This window comes from Coloeus monedula (assembly GCF_965178545.1).
Source record: "Coloeus monedula genome assembly, chromosome: 2".
NCBI classification, from domain to species: Eukaryota; Metazoa; Chordata; class Aves; order Passeriformes; family Corvidae; genus Coloeus; species Coloeus monedula.
In genome coordinates, this window is record NC_138782.1 from 67615449 (window position 1) to 67639532 (window position 24084).

Below are 24084 nucleotides of genomic sequence, written 5' to 3' on the forward strand. Positions count from 1 at the left end.
CTTGCAGTCTTCTGCCTCTGTGTAACCTCCCCCAGGGCTGTGCAGAACCCACATTTCTGTCAGGCACCTCTTTGCTGTGTATTGGTCACAAACTTAATTTTGAACATTAGGTCAAATTTGGTGATGTGCGAAAACTGCGTGTTCTGGTTGATTGTGCTTTCAGTCCTGGGTTTGTGTATCTGATGTCGTGTGGCCTTTGTTATTTCTGCAGCTGAACCAAATGTTTTCTCCACTCAGCTGTCATGCTCTGATTCTTATTTGTAGAACAGATAACACTTTTTTGTCATTACTCTGAAATGTGGCAAATAGAAGTATTGTTATACTGCCTTCCTCAGAGATTGAGTAAAAGCCTATCTACCTTCCCTCTCTTAGGGAAAAAAATGCACAACACTACAAAACAAGAAAACCAAGACCCGTTTCTCAATTATCTGTTACCTAAGTAACACGAAACATGTTTTTTCCTTGTTCGTCATAAGGCAGCATTGTTAGGTGAAGCAGAATCCAAATATCCAGGCTACATTTTCTTCACAAAACCTTTCTCCTGACATGAACTTGAGGAAAACTTGAACTTTCCAGGTAACTCAGGAAAGGACAAGAAGTAGGAGTGACCAGAGAGGAAAATCTTTAAATTCAAGACATATAAAGTTGGATTTTATAGTCAAATGTCCACTTCACAGACTGCCTATGAATTTAAAAGCTAGAAGCGTGGTTATAATTACTTCCAAGACCTACAAAATGATGACAAGCACAAACCTTTAAACTAGAGGCCACATCCTCCAGAAAACATTTGTGTCCTAGTCTGGACTGTTTTACGGTTGCACAACAGCTCGACGTGCTGCCCTGCTGGATCTGGCTGCACGGCCCCTTGGCCCCACAGGGAACACCTGCCAACAGCTCCTTGGCAGCTGCAGCTTGTGCCAGTTGTACCAGCGCTGCACACTTTCCTCAGGCCCTGGGAATGCATCCGGGAGCTTCCAAAAGTCCCCAATGTCCTTGCCTTGCCTTCTGAGCTCTGGGGACGCAGCTGAGGATCTTCTACTTTGTGCCTCTGGGGTAATACTTTTATTTTCATTTAAAATGGGAATTTGGAAAAAACAAAGGTATAACTGTCCCTTAAGGATCATTGTAGTCCTCTACACTTGGTCTATTTGTGTTCTGCTCTTTCAGGGTGACTGGAGAGGAGAAAGAAAGGCGTAGCAATTCTTTTCAGTAAATGCTTTGCAGAGAAATATTCTTTATGGTTTGCATTAAGAAGCTGACTATGGACATATGTTGGAGCTTGGACAGGAATCTAAATTGATTGACAGTGACAAATGGTGATGTACTATTGAAGGAAAATTAATATATACATGCTATGATGAGTTGTAAAGACAATAATGCTCAAATTTTTTTCTTTTTAAAAGATCCTTTAATTTTTAGACATCCTTTTTTCACTGCAGTTGAAGCTGTCAGCACTGACAAGGTTGAATTTACTAATTCATGTCTTCTACTCTGTAAAGAAGCTAAATTGCCAATGAAAAAGCTCCCAGATTAGATTTTCTTTTTAAATAGTGATAATAGTGATAATAATAATAATAATAATAATAAAGTAGGTTCTTCATCTGCAATTCTAGCTTTGATCTGTCCAAGACTGTGACTAGAATGTAGGAGAAAGATAGAGGCAACACAAAGAAAAATTATAGCTGTTGTAGAAACAGACTTTTTTTCCATAAATCTGGTTTCTTTCATGTAATTTCTTTCTTATGGCTGATAATTGCTGAAATACTTTTCTGCTTTATATTTTTCTCCTTTGTTCTGTATCTCTCTCTGAATATTTGTGACAAATGGCAGATTCGATTTTTTCTTGAGCAGCTTGAGTCGTACGTTTGTGTATTGCTGGATGGGTGACTGTGGTACATAAAGAGTTAATTAATCTAGAGGCTTTTGTATTTGAGGAGTTATGAAATGATTTATCCACTGCCAGGAGCTGATATCTGTCATATCAGTGGAAATGCACAACTCAAGCAGGTCCTAATGTCCCCGGGCAACAGTGACCTGGGAGTAGCAGAAAACCCTGATGTTCAAAAAACCCCAAACACAAAACACAGGAGACACAAACTGTCAGGAAAACTGCTCTTAGAGCTGTAGCTGTATCACACACACAGACATCTAGGACAAAAAGTTCTTCACTTGAAAATGGCTTTTAATTCACTGTGCCTAGATACTGAGTGTGTGCTCTCAGAAAAGCTGTGAAGGTGCCAAAATCCAGATGGGCCTCCTGACACTTTGGCTGGGTTTACTTACAAGGCAAATCCTTTGGTAATGTGACTAGGGGAAGTCCAGTCTAGCCTGAGTGTCTAAGAACATGTGGTACATAATCTGACATACCAAGAAGAAGAATAAGCTATTAAAATGAAGGGATTTCCTCTCGGTTGTGAAGGTCATGCTGAGCAGATAGCTTAAAGAATCCCAAAAAGGGTTCACATTACTGAAGTAATGTGATACTTAGTTCTACCCCATATTTTTTCCCCAAGTACTCGGCACGAAAACATACATTTGCCTTTGTCTTTTCACATCAGACTTTTGCTCAAAATAGTCTTTCTCTCCATCTGTTTTTGTCAATGTGCTTGACTATGGTCATATCTGGAAAAAAACCAAACCATTATATGGTGATTTCTATTGGAGCTTTTCATAAGGCTAAGATCTGAAAACAAATTTAATATGTATTAGAAATTTGGAGCTGGGTTTGAAATTTGAAGTTTAGGAAAAGTTTTGCTCTTTGTCTACCTATTTTTCTGTGATATATTTCTGAATCTTGTTCTTTCAGCATAGAAACTTTGTTTCAAATTTTTTTTTTTTTTAAATCAGTGAATTCTTTTAGAAAATTTTTGTTCTCAAGTAAAGTCATGGGAACAGAAGTCACCTTGCTTCAAAAAGGACATTTTTTTGACCCAACACCAAGTACTTTGGTATATTTGAACAGTTCTCAATCAGTATTTGACAGGAGTAATTAATGTTGTGACAGGGCCAATTCCCATCTCCAGTAATTGTTTGGCAACTTGCCATGTTCCATACACGGTCAAGCTTGGATACAGGTTGTCCTGAAGAAATAGACAATTACAGTGTACTTTTTGTCCTTGCTTCTTAAAAAGGGCCAGCTCCAGATATTCCTTTTTCACATAGAACTCGTCTTTGAAACAGCTTCTGAGTAATTTTCTAGATGTGAAAGTAAAGCCACATAGGTGGTTTTAAAACAATAGTCATTAAGAATAACAAGAATAATCAAAGGAAAAGGAGAAGCATGCAGCATGGAGCTGCTAAAGGTCATTCAAATGCAGTCTACCTTGGCATGCTGCAATAAATGCCCTCCCTGAACCTAGCTTATAGTTATACTCAGTAGAGTTAAAGCAGAGAACACTGAAACCCCCTGACTCTTTTAAGAAAGGGGGCTGCTTTAGGCTAATTTCTTTCCACAGACTGTCTATTTGGACAGCTTGCAAGAAGAATAGTAGGATGTTCTTGCTTCCTGGAAGTAGTTTTATAATCAGTTGGCTTTCTTGGATGTTAGAAAATGTTTGTTATTCACACATCCAGACTGAGGCTACTTCAACAGTTTTGAGGTACAGTGACTAATAGGGATATTGTCCATAGTAAAGCAGAATAGTCAGTATCATAGATATTTTCTTTCATACCTGCTGTGTTTCTATCATATAGTTTTGGAAATGTCCTTTAATGAACTCAGAGTGCCAAGGTGATGTGACCCCAGTGTGCTTGTCAGCCATCCCCAGGCGGAGCCTGATTTACATCCAGAGCAGTCTGCCTACAGGGACAGAACTCCTTATCTGTCTGTCAGTAGTTCACATTAAATGTAGGACAGATCTACTATGGACTTCAACCTACTGTCTCCTGCATATGAAATAAAAACTTGTTTAAAAGCAATATGACTGTAATTCTGTAATTGAAAAATGATGCGGATTGATTTATGAGAATGGTTAGACATACATATGCCAAGATTTAAACTAGATCAGATGTGATACTGAGGTCTTGCTTTGTTTTATATTTTCGGTGTGCTTTAGAATATCCAGAATATGGCTATATTTTGGTCATGTCAATTCCGAAAATCTTGCAACTGTTAATTATGGAATATCAATCACAAATGGAAAAAAATTACTTGAGAGTTGTCTAATGGTCCATAGAAAGTCACAACTACATATTTGACTGATCAGGACTTCAGAGGCACCAGAATGTGTGTCCCTATTCATACTGGAAAACACAGTATTACTACTGGGGTTGAATGAAAATCTCATCTATAAGTAACAGTATTACTAAACAAAAGCCTAAAAAGTCCGTTTCAGAGGAAACTGGCTTCATATGCACATCAAAGCTCAGCTGACAGACTTCACTCATCATATATTTGCTTCTGCATATGTCTTTATTATTTACTAGATTCAGTACCATTCGCCCTCTCCTTGGCATTATGCTTTCATCATCTATTTAGTTCTTATCAGTTGATTACTGGGTGTTTCTGATAACAACATATTCCCATCTGCTCTGGGGACATCATCAGGTGTATCAGAGTTAAAGTTTCCTTTTCTTGGGCCTGCTGTGCTGCTGAGCATGCAATGGGATATAAAACCCTTTTCTCATGCATAGTTTGATCCTCAGTAGGACTGAACTCTGAAAATACATCAGTAATATGTTAGCAGACAAATCAAATGTTGTTCTTCATTTTCTTGTTGAATGACAGTTATACTCAATTCCTCCAATACTTCCTTATATCAGCATCAAAGTCTCTCCTCTCATTACCTCATAATTCGATATGAACTGTTCTCTCCCAATTCCCTTTTTAATAATATCATCAAGACAACCCAGAAATGAGCTCATAAAGTATTTCTATATTCCTACTTTGATTATATGAACAACCAAACTTTTTACCAATAAGCAGGAGTTTGCATTAGAATTTGACAAATAGTAAACATTTGACATTTTCCTTAAAATGTTGCTCAAATAATTACTTTACTTTGTTTCATCAGTTAGGATTCTCAGTGAAATATACATTAACTGAGATCAAGGCTATATGCAGACATTAGTAGCAGCATATAGTAGGTCCTTCTCCTCTCTTCCTAAGATTGGTACTTTTTCCCTATCTAGGCAGTTATAGAGCAAAGAGAACTGTCATTTTATTTTGTCTAAAACAGACTTGTGTATCTGAGGAATATGGTGTGAGCGTGTAGCTGCTTCTACACTTCCCTCCATCAACACTGAATGTGGGAACTGATCCCAGGACAGTTCATTTACCTCGTAACCCCTGTGAGCAGAAAGGGAATATCTATTGTTAACTTGAAGCAAGAGCATTTTCTCATCGTGCCCCAGGCATAATCAGAAGAAAATATGGAAAACTTGTGCGCATCCAAGTTTAGATATCACTTCCAAGAACCAAAGTAGTTCTAGAATTTTCAGTATCCTAGCTGTTTGCGGGGCAAAGAGAGAGAAAGGACATCTTACAAAAGAACATTCCTGGTCAGGTTAGACAGGAAAAGCTCCCAATAAAATGCATTTTTCAACATATGAACTAGGCCAGGAAAAAATGTTAACTTTGTTGCATGAAGAGTTGTGTAGATTTTTCACTGACTTGCTGCATACTGAATTTCACAGATTAATTTAAAAGAAACTCCTAAACTGAGTCAGGAGCTGAATTTCAGATTTTGACAAAACTTCTAACTTGCCCCAAAAAAATTTTTCAGATTTTCCCTTGCTTAGACTGCTAAGGAATAAATATGACATTCTTTACAATTTCCAGATGGCAATGTTTGTTTGTCAGATTAAATGTTTATGCACATACACATAACTTGATTTATTTTATTTCTGTGTATTTTCACTGAGGCTGTGATTGTCTCTGGTAAATATGACACCCAGATCCCTTGAGTTTTTCCTCCTTAAAGGGAGCAACTGTGTAATTTCCAATACAGTTGCCTAAAGCCACACTTACAGATGTAAGATACTGGTGTGTATGACATCTTTATCCTGCTTCCCAGAATGAATATTTTGGCATACAAGAGATGCAGAGGGTACCAAGCACTTCTCTTTCTGGCCACTGGGCTGATGTGGAAAATTGGTTTCCAGTTGGATTCTCTCACCTCTTCTGCTCTTATATTTTGGTTTCAGAATAGCAGCCCATGATTGAAGGTAAGCATAAATAGTAGCAAGGAAATAAGGCATGGAGAAAAGAGGGCATGTGGTAGTAGCTGAAATGTAAAGTGGTAAGGGACAGACAATCATACACATGCAGCTAGTTATACAAAAACCTATGGGTATGGGTATATACAAATACCTATGTCTGGGTATAGTCTACAATCTCAGGATCTTGCTCCATAAAACAAGAAAATATTCAGACGTGAATTTTTCCCCATTTCTCTCTCCCCACATTCCCAAACTACGACTTTACTCTTTTATTCAATTTGAATAGGAATAAAAGTGAAATCTTGACTTTGCAGGATTGATTAGCTCTGTGCTTCGGGTATTCAGATGATCTCTCTCACATCTCAAGCAAATAGTAAAGATGTCAAAACATAGGTGACCCCAAATATTTAACTGTTCATGTAAAATGGAACTGCTTCAGCAGAAGAGAAATAATTAAGAAGAACAAGGGATTTGCCTTAGTATCACACCTTCTATCATCCTTTACTAACCACTGACCTTTTCTGGGTGGCTGTTTTGTTGATAAGTGAATGTGACTCCTCGGACCATTTTGGTATTCATGAAAGAGTATTTTTGAAGAAATAAGGTTTTATCTAAAATCTCCTTATCAGCCTTGGTGAGGAGGATCTACTGAAGAACAGGCTAAAGGAGCAAACAGAGGGCTGGAGGGATGATCAGAAAGGGATTGAGTACTTAGCATCAAGTAATCAAAACTTGTCAGTGCAAAAGATTTGGTCAGTAGAGCTAAAGAAGAACGGGGATCAAGCACTGATTGCAAGCTTTGGCTGGAAAAAGCTAACATTTTCATACATGTGGCAGGTTTGAAGTGTTAAGAGTAGAAGGAAGAGAAAAATCCTGGTGGTGATTTTGTTGTTCAATGAACCTTTGCTTCTGCATCTTGTGCATTGGATAAATAGATTCCTTTCCCCACACTTTGCCACAGAGCCAGGTGCTTATGTCTCCTGGGGGGAAGATGAGAAGTGTAAATGCCAACTCATGTAGCAGAGACAAGGTGACTATAGGTTCACTGGCAAGAGCTGTTTGAGATGGTTTCTGATTTCATGTGACGATGACATTTACGTAGAGGTATGCTGGCTTGAGGGCACTTTTTTGCTAATTTCATTTTCAAGCTATAGACCACATACATAATTCCATAGCTGCAAAGTTGCAAATAGTGTAATGAAAAGATTACTCAGGTTTTTAAATAATTATTCTTGTTTAAATTGTTAATATTTTACCTCATTTTCATTCCTTTTAAAAACCTGCTTCTTTTCAGTCTTATAAAATTTTTTTAAAAATCATAGTGTTTTTGAGCTACTTAAATATTTCCATGAATCAGACCTAGAAAAACAAATCTGATCTACTTGATATTTTTTTGCATATTACCTTCAGATATCTAGATAATATAGAGTATTATTATTTAAATTTTTATCAGTGTTCTGTAATACTTAAATGAACTTCACAGGTATGAGTGATAATTGCAGCAAATCAGAAGAGGACCAAAAAATGTCCAAACCAATTTCATAGGTTTAAATTAGTATCTTAATTGGTTCTGAACTGCGACTAAGAGTCTAAGTGGAGAAAATCACCTAAATTTACCCTCCCCCTTAGTCAGCGGTGAGCTTCATAGGACCCTCCCCAAGCCATATAAGGCCAGGAAGAATGTGCTAAGCACTGAGTGTGCTAAGAATAAAGTTGTACTGGGATGGATAAGGTTACTTTGAACTCTATATTTCATGTTTCCTGACATACCCCCCAAAGAACTGCAATTATGCTAGCAAGGCTGTGGGAGCGTTGAACAGTTCTTTCCCAGTTTTTTGATTTTTGTTGCCTTTCCATGCATTCCTGTCCTGTTTAGAGCTGTGTCTTTTTACTTTTTATTTGCAGTGTGCATGGTTCTGAGGATACTAGGAAACATTCTGAAGGCTCGCTCTGAGGCATGGCTATTTTTGTTAGAAGCTGATACTTTAGACTGAGCTTTAAGTGTTGCCTCTGGAAGGCCTTGGGTTGCTCTGGGAGGCCAGGATTCTGCAGAGGAAACAGACATTTCAGGGGGTGCAAAAGAAGAAGGAACACAATTAGACAAAGCAGAGGACCTCCCTCCTTCTCATTCTGCAGCTCCTGCAAGTGTCAGCAACCCAGAAGTACTATCTAAGCTGCCACAGTAAATCTTGACCTTTTAAACAGAGTATCTCTTACCATCATCATGGCCGAGATAACAGCAGAAGGTACAGTAACTCTTTTCAAATATAATTAACCAAAAATGATATGTGCTTTAACAGTATGATTGAACCGGCATGTCAAAATGATTTGTTATTCTTAGCAAATGTTTTCACTCCAGGGTCATTTAATTTTGTTTTCTGGAATCCTTTTTAATTTTCTTTCCTGATTTTTCTTTTTTTTTTTTTTTCCACTCCTGTAGCCTGAGTTTTTACCAGTTACTGAAGCAAGTTCTCTGTACACCTCTAAAAATAACCTTCGTTTCAGTTGCAGAACACCATTTTTTAGGCAGCTCCATAAGAGTGATACAAGAGGAGAATGTCTGAAATTCAGGGTGTTCTACTCTCAAGCCTTTGCTTAGAAAAAGCTTTGGTAGCTCCTTATAATCAGAGATTTGCCAGAGTCAGAATAGCTTAATTTGTTGGCCCTGATTTTTCCATAGGGTGCACAGAGTATTTGTGAACTGTACATGAAGAGCAAAAGGTAAAAAAACCCTCTGCAATCCTTATTCAGGTAGACTTCTAAAGGAGTGAGTGAAAATTGTGCTGAAATAAATATGCCAGATCTTGGCCTGCAAGAATGAAAGGCAATTGTATCAACCAATAAATGCATATTCTAAATATGAATGTTTCATGTACTTTAATATTTCCTGACCATTCATATTTAAATAATATTTTATATGCATAACAATATTTTATCAGCTGAAGTCAGAGGGGGGGTATATTTAAAATTCAACCCTCTTTAATACTGAATATTTTAGTTGAAATACACTCCAACTTTTTCTTTCCAGTGTTTACCGGAATTTAATAACCACAAAAATTTAATAATTACAAAAATACAAAAAAAAAAAGCTTTTAAACAGTCTACTGAGTGTTATATTTATTCTGCTTCTCAGGATTATGTGGTGTTTTAGCGCATGAAAGACGTAGTTTTAATCTTCCGTTTTTTATTGTCCATACTTTTAAGAGGATCTGCATTAAGTGTTATTAGAAAGTGATCCCCTTCCTTTTTAAGGGTTGATGTTAGAACTAAGTCAAGCAGTACGATCCTTGCTTGATGTCTGGTTAGCCACAGCAGGGAGGCAATGTGATTTTTTAATCAGCAGTTGAACAGATCTATAATTTACTTCTGGCTGCAAATACTGCCAAAACAGGTGGCTAAGGCCTGACAGCCCTAACCCAAGCACTAACACTGGTTTATTCAGATGTTCTTAACTAGGTTTGTTGGAAACATTGGTTATTTTCTAGCTGTTATCAGGGAAATCTTTGAAACAACCAAATTAGTGAGATTTTAAATCAAAAATTAATAGAAAAATAGCAATTTTCAATCAGTCTGGAAATGACTTTTCAGTCATTTAGTTTATTAAAGAAAGAAAATAAAAGACCCTAGAATGACAGAAAACAATGAGTCTGAAAATGTTTCCATTGTGCTTTTATAGTGTTTTTATGGGAGTTCCTTAGCTGTAACAGTGTGTGTCTTCTGTGGGGTTTTTTGTGCGAAGCATAGACTTAGATGACAAGGGTCATCAGGTCCCCAGTAAGCTGACCTTACACATGACAGGGAAATAAACTATACAATTAGTTTCGTTTAGTTATGTTTGGCTTAGTTTTATTTTATTTTCATGTACTTGGAATGCAGTTATGTTGATTGACTGATTTTTAAATTCTGTATCCACAAGATGGAAATTTTATTTATGGCAAAAAAGTAAGAATTCAGCCTGGAGCTAATGTTTCACTGAAGTTTATTTTCCTCTGGGGTTAGTACTTGCGCTCACAATCTGAAAATTCAGATATGAACTTCAGCAGCATATAGTTTGGATAACCAAAAAACTATTCTAACACGTGTTACTTCAAACAATTTTTTTTTAAATTTTTTTTTCCATTTAACTCCCCCCAGCCCATGATTTGCTGGGCTCTTCAGGACTTTGTTAGAACTAAACCACTTACTCCTTGCAATAGGTATTCATAACCCTTTTTTTCCCGCTGTCAGTCGCACAGCCACACTCTCAGGCTCCTTGCCTTTTGGGGTACCATGCTGACACATCAGAGAGCCGGGCACAGCAGCAATGCAGGCTTCAGCACTGCCATGGCCAGTGTGGGTGCTCATTTAGAGAGATGGCACAGCCCTGGCAGGGTGTGCTGGTGCATATCTCAGGGTATCTCTTTCTGACAGCCTGTGTCAGGACAATGATCTATTCAGATGAACAGGGGAAATGGGGGGCTCTTTCACGTCACCATCATGATAATGACAATTAGACTAAGTTACTTAAAAATGTAGCCAATAAACAATGACCCTGCCCTGTCTACTTACACCAAAACCCACAAGTGCTACTTATTCTTTTACACAGCTACAAATTGTTAGTTGTGGAAATACTGGTAAAATGTACACTGTGAAAGATAAAATGAGATCTCTGAAGACAGCAATTTATAAATGTCCTTAGAAAGCTGGCAGGACCTATGTCTCTAGCTGTCAAGTATTTAGGAGAAGATTCCAGAGGATTATCTTCAGCATTCTCAGATTGCATGTCATTGCGATCACAGAAATGTACTATTAAAAAGTGGAAGTCCTTAAAACTCTATAAAAAAAAAGTACAGAGATGCAGTACAGAGACTAAGTAGTCTGTCTTTGCAATACTCTGAGGATCTAATATTAATATTAGTATTAGTACTATTATTACTGTGATTACTAATTATTGTTCTTGTTATTATTACATTCAAGCAGTTACTGAATATTCTTGTAGTGGCCAGGATCTTTACTCTGGTCCACTTAAGGCATTGTCTAGAAAGCCGTGTGTCTCTAACTATGATACTGGACTGGATTGGACTGGACTCAATGGCAGATGTAGTTGGAGCTGCCACCACTGAAATACATACAGAAAAAGTCTGACACCTCTGAGAAATGGCTTCTACCAATGTACACCTTAATCTGTATGTGCATAATAGCTCCAGCCCTATAGCTGGTCCTTTCTAGTCCATTCTCCTGCAGGGCACAGTACAAGGTTGATGGCCATCCCCTGACACTTTGTCCTCCCATCCAGGGAAGAATGAACAGAGACTCATCTCTGCTTGCTGCAGTGCTCTGGAGACTGCACTGATTTAATCCAGGGAGGTGAGGAGAGGAGAAAGACAAGGTTTCTGTGCCAGCTGTTTGTCTGCCACAACTTATTTCCCCAGTGGAGCAAGAGAGAAGCAAGAGTCAAATAGAAATGTGACAATGAGTCACAGTTTGGTCCTTATTTTGCTGCTGAGAGCTGTGCAACTACATATTTCCTCTGTCTGGGAGCAGGCTGCAAGGAGACAGGCTAGCCCCAAGGCTACACACAGCTTGTCAGTGACAAAATCAAAATTAGCTTCCGCATTTCAGCCCTTTTCTCAGGCTATTGGATAACTATGAAAAGTTTTAAGGTATAAACCATTTCAAAAGGCAAGAAAATGTTGCCTGTATGCTTGAAGATTAACAGACAAGAAACTACTAATATATGAGAAATAACACACAAGAGCCAGAGGGTTAAATCCCAATTATTTCACAAGTGTGATGGTCAGAAGCTAACAGTATTATCCAATTGGTGAAAAGTTTAATGAAGGCGCACTTGAGGCAAGAGGAAAATAACTGCTTCTTATGATAATTCATGAGTTGCTGCTAGAGGTGCCAGTTGTGCTGACTCCAACAGGGGCCTAGATGAATAAATTAGATTAGATGATTCATTTTCATGGCTAAAGGCATAGGAGGTGTTTCCTACCCTTCAGCTAGACTGCTGTTTATGCTTGGAATTAGAAGGTTTCTACAGAATCCATTTGCATCTAGCAAATTTTCAAAATGAAAAGATGTCTCCTTTTTCTGGCTTCAGTGTTGACGAAGAAGAAGATAGTACACCTATTACAGCAGGGTAAGGAGAATGCAACAATTTTAGCATTATATTTTTAAGGACAGAACAACCAGGTAAAATAAGCAGCTTAATTACACAAAGACAAGAAAGTCAGAAAACCCAGGTCTGCCTGCAAAAAATCTTTGTGGGGAACAGAAGCTCCAAATTCTTACCGAAATTCCTTAAAAATTGTATTCCCCTGTTACTGTGGGTCTGGAGAACTGTGCTGGTTAGTTTGCTTTTAGCCTTGGTGCTTTCTCATAGCCTGTTGAGGCAAGCATGAGGCCAAATTGATTAGCTTGGCTTTCAGGTTTAAGAATTTGTGGACAATGCTACTCAAAGCTGATACAGTATTTACACACACTCAGTTGGTATGGGGAAACTCTTACATATCATTCATTACCTTAAGTAGCCCCTTAGAAAGTCAGGGTCCTAGCTCTGGACAGTAGAAAGACTTAAAGCCTATAAACCAGAGGACTAAGCTAATGTGTCCTGTTGTTAGTCCATGACAGGTTAAAGTGTGTGTATAAAGTTATCTCCTGTTTACTTGTGGGCAAACAGCTGGCCTGTAGGTCTGAACATTTATTCACTTTTTTTTTAAAGAACCTTCAGGTCTTAAGTATTTAGAACATATTTTAAGGTTACTTATATAAAAAGAAATGTGTTTAAAATCTTCTAGTGTTTTCAAGTCATTGGGGAGATCAGTTACCACTAATTTAAAAGTGAAATCTGTACTACTACTTACATTCTCAGAAGTCCCAAGCTACTTCTTCGGGGACCTAAACCTTGAAAAAAAATCTAGTCTAGAAATATTTTGAGTAGTTTTACCCATTGCCTACACTATAAATACTGAGTAAGAGGCAGATTCACTCTGTTCTTACTTCTTGGTTCTGGAAAGCAGAAACTGTTTTACTTTAAAAAGTTTCATGATACAGGTCTAGTTTCAGTTCAGGACATACTGAGGAGAGAGAAACAAACCAGAGTTACCCTATTGGAAGAAGGTCATCCATTTACGGAAATGAAAAACTTTTTTCTTTCTTTCCGATGCTGATATTCACTGGTTTCTTCTCTGTTTAAAAAGATTGAACTAGTGGAAATTACTCATTTTACCAACTTAAATCTTGTTACAGTAGTAGAGAGTGAATTGCTTTAAATCAAAATGATTGAAAAGACTTTTAGGTCATTGATTTTAATCATTATTTAAATCAACAAGCAAGAAACCTGGATTTCAAAACATCAATTTTCAAGTTTTTTACATATGTCATCTATCATTCTTTTTTCCAAAAGAGCCTAACATGGTAACAGAATGCAGCCCTTCTCACTGAATTTGTGCCTTTTAGAGAGAAAGATAACCTAAGTATCTGTCTAATAACATATTCTATATTTTAGGAGCCATTTATCCAGATTCTTAGTCTTTTCATGTTGGGGGAATATTTTGGTTTTAAATAATAGAGAATGGTAAATGGTGCATTTCTCTTTTGCTAGATAATGGTTTCTTTTTCACTTGTGGTTTCTGTCAAGCTTCCTTAAGATGGAAATTGGAATTCAATTAAAATGGTACAAACACAGCATTTAAAAATTGTTTATATATGTACATTTTCTTACTGGTTAAATAGAAAAAGTCAATTTTAAATATAAGTTGTTTTGATAAGTTAAATGGTTTATTAAACAAATATAATGCTATTTCTAATTTAGGTCCTGGCCACTGCATCCTACAAGAATATATAATTGATAGAACTCATTTTCTTTCATATAATGTTTATTCAAAAGTTAGGGAAAGAAAGCATATTTTCTACTTTTTTTTTTAAAATCCTTATTACTCTTTGATATAAATTAAGATCATAATTGAGTTCAAATAGTAAAATAAATTGACATTAAGAACACATTCTTTGCATTTGCAGACTGATTATACTCTCAGAAAAAGACTACTTTAATTTGATTGCATCTGCTTAGACAGTGGTTTTCAACAATTCAGTGATTTCTTTAACTTTTTTCACAACTGTAATGTCTTGATCATAGGTTTTTTTGTTTAAAGAAATGTGATTTCTATAAATAGTAATGTAAAATTGTAGTATTGTGAAAGTGTGGTCCTTAGCACAGGGTTTTCCTAAATCCTTTTTTAATTTTAAAGTGTGTTTTTTTTAATGACATTTACAGAAAACTTTAGTTTAAGATTCGAAAAGCATCAAAAATTATATTCCCAGCCTATACTCCCACACTGCAGCCTCATTTTAGTGGGTCTTAAAAAGGAGACATGTTGAGATTTAATAATGAAATATCTTCAGAGAGGTGTAAAAGATGAACAGAGTTTTTTATTGCTTTAAAACCAAACCAAAGGTATGGTCAAAGAGAACTTGCAGAGACAGGCAGGCTTCATATCCTTGCTGCTTTGCATTGACAGATCAGACTGGGAATACAGTACATGGAGTAGATAAGAAAGATAAGTAAGATGTAAAGTCGCTGCATCTAAAGACTTAACTTAAAGCTATGGACAACTAGCTGTGCTTCTTATCCTTTTTATCCCACTGCCATGCTCTTTTGTCAACTTTAAACATTTTTTATCAGAAAATATGATTATTTAATATTTTAGCCTTATCCCAGTGCCTTTATATGGTATATCTAGCTTTAGTGCACTGGAACAGACCATTCAGACTTTAGATTCCTGAGTGAAAGTGTGTTTAAGCTGTATGTGGTCAAAAGGGACCAGCAAGATTTAGCTTCTGCTTTTTTTCCTAATATGTGCCTACAGCACAGTTGATTTATGTAAGTCTGTTTTGGGAATTGCGAAGCAAGTACATGGCTACCAAATCTTTGACCAACAGTAGAGATAGTGACACCAACAGGCAGCAGAAATACTATCAGATGACACTGCTGACAGATCTTGTTCTGTCCCACGTTCTCTCCTTCGTAGCCTCTGATACTTTTTTATCCACCTCCTCTAAACACAAAAGCTAATGAGAAGAATATGATAAAGCACGACGTAAGCAGCTACATTATTCTTTAGACTCATTATATTTTGAGTAAAGGAGATGAGCTAACAAAACACGATCATGCAATGTAGAGGAGGCTGAATAGGAAAAAAAAAAAACTGTAGGAGGTACTGATTTTTTCTTTTTTCCTTTTTTTTTTCCCAAACGGTCCATATGCTAAAACTCACCTGTGTTATACTTTCACTCAAATCAGTTCAGTTGCTCAAAATCATAGTCAGTGCTGAGCTTTGTCCTTAGAAATCAGAACGAAAAAGCTGTGGCTTTAAGTCTTGAATAAGCCTCACTTGAGTCCTGGGGCAGATTTGACCTTCTTTTAGAATAAGTCCAAAAGCACAGTATGAACCTGTATCTGGTCTAAAAGTTCTGCTTGGTGCCATGCAAAGGCATTTACCATAAGAAAGGAAAGTATTAAATGCCAGGCACAAAAAAACTTCCTCACTGGAGAAGTCTCCTCTTTCTCTCTTCAAAGATAGTTTTAAAAAATCCTTTACAAATATGTAATGAGTAAAGACCTGCTACTCCCTGTACGTGCTTATGTTCTCACAACTTCAAAAGTATCTCTGTACCTTTGCCTGGAGTCAATTTGTCAAAGGCACAATGAATCTAAGCCTTTGTAGCCTCTTTTGGTATGTAAATGAACTCAATTTTTTCCTATATTCCATTATGTAGATTTAAGTTGTGGTTCTCTATGCATGTCAGGAAGGCTAAATCTTGTTTCAGTCTTTGCTGAGAGGCTATTCACAATTGACACAATTACCATAAATATAGTTTTTGGTAACTGTTTTTAGAGGCATAATTTAATACATCTATTCAAATATTAAGGCCCTCATTTTGCATTGACCTTTTCCTCTGTAGCAGCTAGGACCTCAATTTTGACTTCAGACCTATTCATTCAACTCTTACTGAAGTCAGCTGTAGTACATGAACACAACTGGTGTAGGATACAACTTAACACCCCAAAGATGTGATAACCCATGTATATGATACAGTTTAGGTTATATACTTAATATATATTTATATATTTATATACTTATATATTTATATATTTTATAATCCCAATATTTAAACTGTAATTGAAACATAAACTTAGTATAATTTCAATTGCTTTTTCTAAGAAAAACATTAGAACTCTCTTCTTCCTAGAATTTTTTTTGTATCTGCATTCATGATAGTAAAAATGTGATCATTTTACAGGGAGGCATCCAAAGTTTGACTCACCATTTTATATATTTATTGTTGATTTGGTTTGTTGTTTTTTGTTTGGTTGTTTGGTTTTTTACCAGGAGTGTTAGTATAACACTATTATTCAAAAGATCTGTGGTAGAGGTTGAATGGAACAGCTACGTGATTAGATGGCTGACTGTGCCCTATGAGTTGGAGCAGAACCACTGATATTCTACTCTAAATTTATCTTGCAACCTGTAAAGTTGATGAAGACGTTATTTTGCAGAAGAAAGTGAGTTCTGAGAGCAAAAGGTTTCCTGCTGATTCAAAAATGGAAGGGCAAAAAACCCTTCTCTTTTTTTCTCTCTTTTTTTTTTTTTTAATCTGTAAATATATTTGATAAAATTTTTGCTTTACTTTAGTAAGAGGAATGTCAACTTAGAACTAAATAGAAGCATCTTTTTTTTCCCAGCAAGAGTAACCTCATTATCAGATGCTCAAGCAGAATTAGTCTGTGTGAGATACATTTATCCTAAAATGCATCTCTTGTTCTAACATTGTAATTTTGTATTGATTACATAGAAACCACCTGAAATGGTCTGGAAAATGTAATGTTCTACTCTGCTGTTAGCAAACCAGATGAAGTGATGAGTTTCCAGATCAGTAGCAGTGAAAACTCTCCCAACTTATTCTCTCTCTTCCTTCCCCTTCCAGAAATAAGTGCAGTCTGTCCCTCTGCCCAAAGACACAGCTCCATGCCTATTCCTTTCATTTATCACGAGGGAGATATCCATAGATTTTGTAGTACAACTTGACTGTATTTTGCCGGAAAGTTCCTATTGAACCAGAAGTGTCCAGTAATTTGTTGTTGTTTTCTTTATACAGAGCTCATGTAGGAATGATGACAAGGAAACTTTGCTAGGTCACTGTTACTCTGGAAAGAAGGGAACTTTGGAAATTTTGTGGAAAACAACTACAAATATAAGAGAATGAAATTTTGGGGAAGATTGGAAAGGTTAGCTAAAAGTATTGATGAGGTTTCAGCACACACTTAAAATTAAATGTGAATTAATATGTGTACATGCAGATATTAGTGCATTGGGAAGGGAAATGAGCAATTTTGCCAGAGTTAATGAATTAAGATAATTTTAACTATACAGAAAAAACGATGATGAGGACTAGGTTTTTGTCTTAAAAACTAATTAGTGGAGAATTCCTTTTACGAATATATTTGCCATCATTTCATTCATCAGTCAGGACAGGTGAATACATTTCACACTGTGAATGCTAAGGGCAGTTTCACAAAAGGGAAAGTCAGCCGTAAAACTAAGTTTTACAACAATGTTGCTATCCACTCTTCTCTGTGTCTTCCTAAGTATAGATCAGAAATAAAGCCACATCTGTGATGGCTGAGAACTATAAAGTGGAACTGGATCTATTTTTTTTCCCTGTGGTAGTGCCTAGGTCAGGGCTACATGGGTCTAATAACTTTGCTTCATGCAGCTGGAAACAGTCTCTACACTAGAACCCTAAAATAATTTAAACTTTAAAAGATTCTTTGATTTCCTTAATATTTTAGAGAACAAAGTATTTTTGGTAATAATTTTAAGCTTCAGTGTTCTAGTAAAGTGAATATTAAACTATACAACTGTCCAAAAGCACCCTCACTTGCCTGGAGAAAAGGGGGCTCTGGGGAGACCTTATCTCTCTCTGCCTGAAAGGAGGTTGTAATGAGATGGGGGTCAGCCTCTTCTCCCAGTGACAGGACAAGAGGACATAGCCTCCAGCTGCACCAGGGGAGGTACAGGTTGGATATCAGGAGAATTACTTCATGGAAATGGTTGTAATACATTGGAATGGACTGTTCAGGGAGGTGGTGGAGTCTACCCCTGGAGGTGTTCAAGAAACAACAGGACACGGCCCCCAGTGCTGTGGTCTAGCTGGCAAGGTGGCGATCACTCAAAGTTTGAACTTGATGATGTCAGAGATCTTAACCCTAAATGATTCTGTGATTTTGTAATTAAATTCTGGAGAATATTTTTAGTGCTTACTTGTGCTGTTCCGATACATAAGCCATGCTTTACATTTCCGCCTGATGACTGGGTTTTTCACGTGAGTAACACAAAGAAGAAGACAAGTGACTGCTGCACTCTTCATTCTCCCAGAAATGGCCACATCTGGTGGCCTTCGGGGCCTATGAGATTCCTCACTACTCCCTGCCAGAGCCATTTGCAGTGGGGTGTCTCTCCTGCCAGTGCTAGATGGCTGCAGTGATCCCATGTCCCCAGGTGCAACAAAAAGGGCAGCTGAGCCTGTACTCCCAATAGGCACACACCCCTCCAACACACCTTCATGCCTCACTTTCCCCACCTTTTGTACTCCCATTAATCATCGAGTCTATTAAATTCATAGTTCTGCTGCCTCAAATCAGTGCTATTTCAAGCAGAACAGGCAGCAACAGTACTTCTTAGTTCTTGTACTTACAATGCTCTTGAGTTTATTCTCAAATATCACAACTCTTCATGTTCTGAAATAATTTTTCAACACAGCAGAAATTTGTCTGAGATACTGCAAACTTTATGTAAAATTTCAGCTAACCCTGTCCATTGTTCTCTCAATGGTACTGGGACACTCTGAGCTGTGAATGCAGCATATTTATTTGCAAATACCATGAAGTTGTAATCATTGATTCCTTGTATCTGCAGACTCTGCCACTTTCCTCTCTATTCTTTCATCAAGCTGTTTACATCTTCTTGGCATTTCTCAAATGTGAATACAATTTTAACTTCCAGATGCTCCATCTTCCCCTGAAAATGCCCAGGTAGGCAGACGTGAATTATATCTTCTTTTGAAAATAGATGTGCATCGGTTGCATTGGAGTAATTCCAGTGTCAGTCTTGTCCCACTGGAGGAAGCAGCTGTTCTTCAGGTGAAACTATTAAACTAAGAACAAAAAAGCATTTTATAATGCTATTATGTGTCTGTTTTCTAGCCCAGAAATCTAATTTTTAGCCAATTCCACATCTCCCCATTTTCCTATGTTTATGGAAATAAGCAGGAAGGGAGATCTTTCCTCTTGTCCTGCAATGTCTGCAAAAAAATTCTGCAGAAGCCTGAATTCCTGGTCTTGTGGGCACACAGGACATAAAAAATATTTATGAATAATATAACGTCCTTGTGTTAAAGATTAGAAAGAAATGGTGAAATAAAAGCTTGTAAGTCCTTAAAAAATTCTCTGGATTTTCTTCCCACCCTGACTACTCATTCTCTCAGTTACCTGGTGAACTGCTTGTAGTTTGCTATGTAACTAAAATCAATCTCCAATCTGCAAAAAAAACCCAACCAACCAACCAACCAGAAAAAAAAAAGTTTCTTTTTTTGCACAAGAGTAGGCATCAAAATAAAGAAAATTTATAAAGTGTGCTAAAAAAATGGAGTGTTTACAAAAGCCTGTGAAGTCCTGGTTGTACACAGTGTTCCTCTTTCTCCTCTGTTCTCATCTTTGAATGCAAGCAGTGCCAAAGCACCTTCTCTTTTAGGGTGTGCTTTACTTATGTAAGTATAAATCAAACATCAGCTACAACATTAATGCACTTTAAACCAGAGTATGCTGTGTATTCTGCAGACAGAGAAATGAAGGTATTAAAATCTTCAGGCTAAATGGACTTCACAGAAGAATGTCACCCTGTCTTAAAGTTTAGGTTGTAGAAGCATACTGTAAACTTCAGAAACCTCTGTGTATTTTTTAAAGTCTATTTTAATATAACAGTTGTCTCAGTAGTTTCATCATGAAAAAACCTTTTTTTCAGTTGTGTCTAAGGAATATACAAGTGAGATCCACCTTCCCATAGACAGAACTGGTTCAAGTCAGTGGGAATGAAAATTCAGCTAATATTTTCAGCTTTCAAAGAGTGCATTCTCTACACTCCTATTCTTGAAGACAACATTCAAAGATTTTCCCTGTCTCAGTCCTATTTTTATTCCCCTTTTTGTGGTTACTGTAAACTCTTTTACATTTGTGGACTCACTGAATATTTCCAGTCAATGACTTTGAAATAGCCATTGTTGCTACTACTAACAGCAAAATCCTTGTTGTCTTTTAGGTTTTTGTAGAAAATAATTTCACTTTGTCTAATTATACAATTCTAAGTCTTCAAAAAGTAGATGCACTTATTTAGGCCTTTAATGAATGCTGTCTGCATGAAATTTGCTAAATCTTTGAATTTGGTTTTGGAAAAGATTCAGCTGTTTTCAAGCACAGTCAAGACTATCTATGTCTGCTTTCAATCTTTGTACTTCTTTCATGCTTTTCATTATTTTATTGGAAGAATCAAGGTTTCCTGCTGCATTAAATATAGAAATGTTACCTTTTATTCTCACAGTCATTGAAGAGTGTATTTTCAATCGTTTTGAAAAAAACTAGAACTGTAGTGGTGTCTCATCAGAAAAAGAAGAGTACATATTCTATGTGAAAAAGCACATTTTTCTAGTCCTTTATTAATGTTCAGTACTTTTTTGATTTACTTTGTTTAAAGAAACATAACTTTTGTTTTGACTTTCCAACTTGCTTGAATGCCAGGGCATTTCAGAGGGAAGATAAAGAAATAATAAATTACTTTATTCTTCATTGATTTTATAACCAGAATTTAATGAACAATTTTTCTGGACATAGATATGAATAATATGAACATCCAAACATATAGACTATTAATTTTCTGTGGATGTCTTGTACAAATACTATTTTCATGGCTTGTATGCTTCTGAATGTATCATCAGAATTTATTCTGTATAAAATCTGCCTGCCAAAATTTCCACTATATGAATCTGCAAATGCTTCAGCACTCTAACTCTTTATAACCTATACTTCCTTCTGCAAAAGAAGTAGCTCCTAACTAAAGGTGATGTGAATTGAAGTATCAGTTTGGACAGAAATACACTGTGCATGATGCAAATCTTGACAATATTTTTCCATGACAAATAGATCTTACACTTTCTCGTACATGCAGACTTGTTATCAACATTTTCAACACTTGATCATGGGACTTTAACAAGCCCTTGATGGCTGGTGGTCTTCTGTGTTCATTTGTGCAGTGGATTACTAGGGAATAGCACCCTCTGAGGAATAAATACCAAAGTGACTCTCTCAGCCTGTAGTGCTCCAGGTCTGAACATTTCTGGAAATGGAATGAAGAAAATCTAACTAGCCTGCCTATTTGGTGTCAAGGAAAATGTTCCAACTCTCTCTTATATCTCATGGATGTCCCTTAAAAACTGATACTCCTCCTGCCCTGATCAGCAAGTTGAATAGAAATGAACTGTTGATGTGGACTGTTGATAAGGCCCAGCTGTATATCAGACTGATGTCTTATTTAAGTCTTGTCTCAGACAAACCTTTTGTCACAGTTGCAATGATGTAAGAATCATAAAGACACTTCAGCTTTTCTCCACTTACCTGTCAGAAGTACCCTTCCTGTTCAGGTCCTGAGGAGTGCAGGGAATGCTGTGCAGTATGTAGGTAGAGTTCTTTAAGAGTATCATCCTATACAGCTGATTTCACAATTCCTATATGACACTTGCCCTAAAGTCTAAATAAAGCACCACCTTAAACAAACAAATGAAAAAAAAACCCCAAAAACTAACCAACCAACCAACCAACCAAAACAAACAAACAAAAAACTGAACAAAAACCCAACAAAACAAAAATAGCAAGTGTAGTACAATATCTTATGGCCTTCCTCTATTTAATGTTATGAATGTTATTCACTATTAATCATTCGATTAAATTAGATATATTTTGTGTCTGTTCTTGTCTTCCACCATAATAGTTTAATAGCATTGTGAATGTATTATAGTTTTGGGGCCATGAATTGTATTAGTGAGTGAAAGATTATCAGTTAGATGACCATATGAATATAGTAAATGTAAGCTGTAAGGATGAAATATTGACTGTAAAGTAAGTGTTCATTTTCAATAGATGTGAAAGTATGCATTTTTTATTTATTAGCACTTACATAATTACAGCTGAAGCTGCACTCTATTGATATAATAGAAAAGGAAATTAATAAAGAAAGGCTAGATGATGAATAGGCCTTTGACTAGAATATAACAGCCAGCAAAATCTTGCAAACATGTAGGCAGGATAACTAAGTAACTCTCAAAAGCTTTATTAAAAATTTAGAAAGGACTATCAACTTCTACATCTGCAGAGGACATCTCTATGTCTTTTCATTATACTGGCAAAGTTATGAGTTGAAGCTGCTCTATTAATACTAAAGAAATATCAGACAATTGCTTGAAAGTTTCCTGGAATGAAAAAGTAGCAGTAGCTTCTGTATTCTTAGAATCCAAGAAGGAAATATTCAAGAAATGTTATACATATGCTAAATGTGTATTAAAACCCTAAGAAAATGGCTGAAGACAAACAGCTACACTCGTGGGAAGCCTGCATTATGTTCAGTGTAGAGGAGCAGTGAGCCAGAAGTTAGGAGATTCCCATTGCTTCTTTTCTTCAGAGTGAAAATAATATGGCCCTTCATCAGAGTGTGAACTGGAGGTGATGCCTTAGGATTTTAGTTTTTATATTTTTCATATATTTGTAATTCTGCAATGCTTTAGTGTGTAACTCTAAAACTCCATATAGACTGCTAGCTACTGTTCTCCCATTTTGGTCAGACAAAACAATTCTTCTCTGGGCCTGAACTTCAAGGATACCTTACTGTCTCAGGCCCTGAAATATGTAAACAAAAGTGGATCAGGGGGGAACAAACTTAGAGTAAACAACTTCATTACCTAAAGTTGTAATTGGATGATTAACCCCTGCTGTGCAAATGGACCAAACTTATAAAAGTATGAAAAACTTGTGACCAGTTGTCCGTTTTTGGGTGTAGCCCCTGAGGCTCTGACTGTCCAAAGTGTATCTGAAGGCCCTTCAATAAATATACCCACCCTTATCCTCTTAATTTTGTCTAGCCCCTGTTTTTAGGTAGCCCCATCAAGGCGTCAGATGGAGGATATATATTAGAAGACATGGGGCAAAAAAATCCAGATTTGAAGATCTATAAAAATACACAAAACACAATTGCACACTTTGAATGTGACCAGAGACTATGTCAATATTTAATAAATAAGAGAACATTGTGTTTATATGGACCTGTTTGAGCATCATTAGAAAACTTCTGAACACCGGACAGGTTGTCTGGAAAACAATGCCAGCTATCATCTCCATTTCATCGATATGAAATAAAAGGGTTTTTCTGTTGGATGGAAAACATTGGGACAAAATTAGGACAAACATGCATAAACATCCTTTTCATGGCTGAACTTCAAGCATAGGTATGCAACTTTGTTCTTGTCTTTTCCTATCCCACCAACAGTCAGAGATCAAAGTGCAAAATAACAAAGGTCGAGACAAGATGCCAGGAACATTACAGAGGTCCAGCAAGTGTCTGATGCTCATGCAAGGCGCTCATGCTGGGTGGAAACTTTGCAGCACCTGCTGTTACTGTGGGCTAGGAATATTGGAGCTGTATGGATCTGCTCTACTGAGAATGTGGGGAGGTGTTACAGCTTGTGAAGGATAGCTGAATGGTTTTGTGATGAGTTTATACATGTTTACAGCAGATGCCAAAGATTAGTTGATTTAGAATCCATGGGAGGTAATAAGGAAGC

The 24084-nt window shown here is 36.8% G+C and overlaps 1 protein-coding gene across 15 annotated transcripts in view; it reads left to right on the forward strand.

Annotated features, from left to right (window-relative positions):
- Positions 1–897: 897 nt before the first annotated feature.
- TRDN (triadin) overlaps positions 898–24084 on the forward strand; it is a 231443-nt gene continuing 208256 nt past the window's right edge. For 13 of the 15 annotated variants that reach the window (XM_082276586.1, XM_082276573.1, XM_082276587.1 and 10 more), the window contains exon 1: positions 7928–8405. In XM_082276586.1, coding sequence (XP_082132712.1) covers positions 8384–8405 — 22 coding nt within the window. In that variant the 5' untranslated portion in view covers positions 7928–8383. Of the gene's footprint in view, positions 1054–7927; positions 8406–19121; positions 19238–24084 lie in introns of those variants that run through there. The other 2 variants (XM_082276584.1, XM_082276583.1) reach the window with 2 other exon arrangements.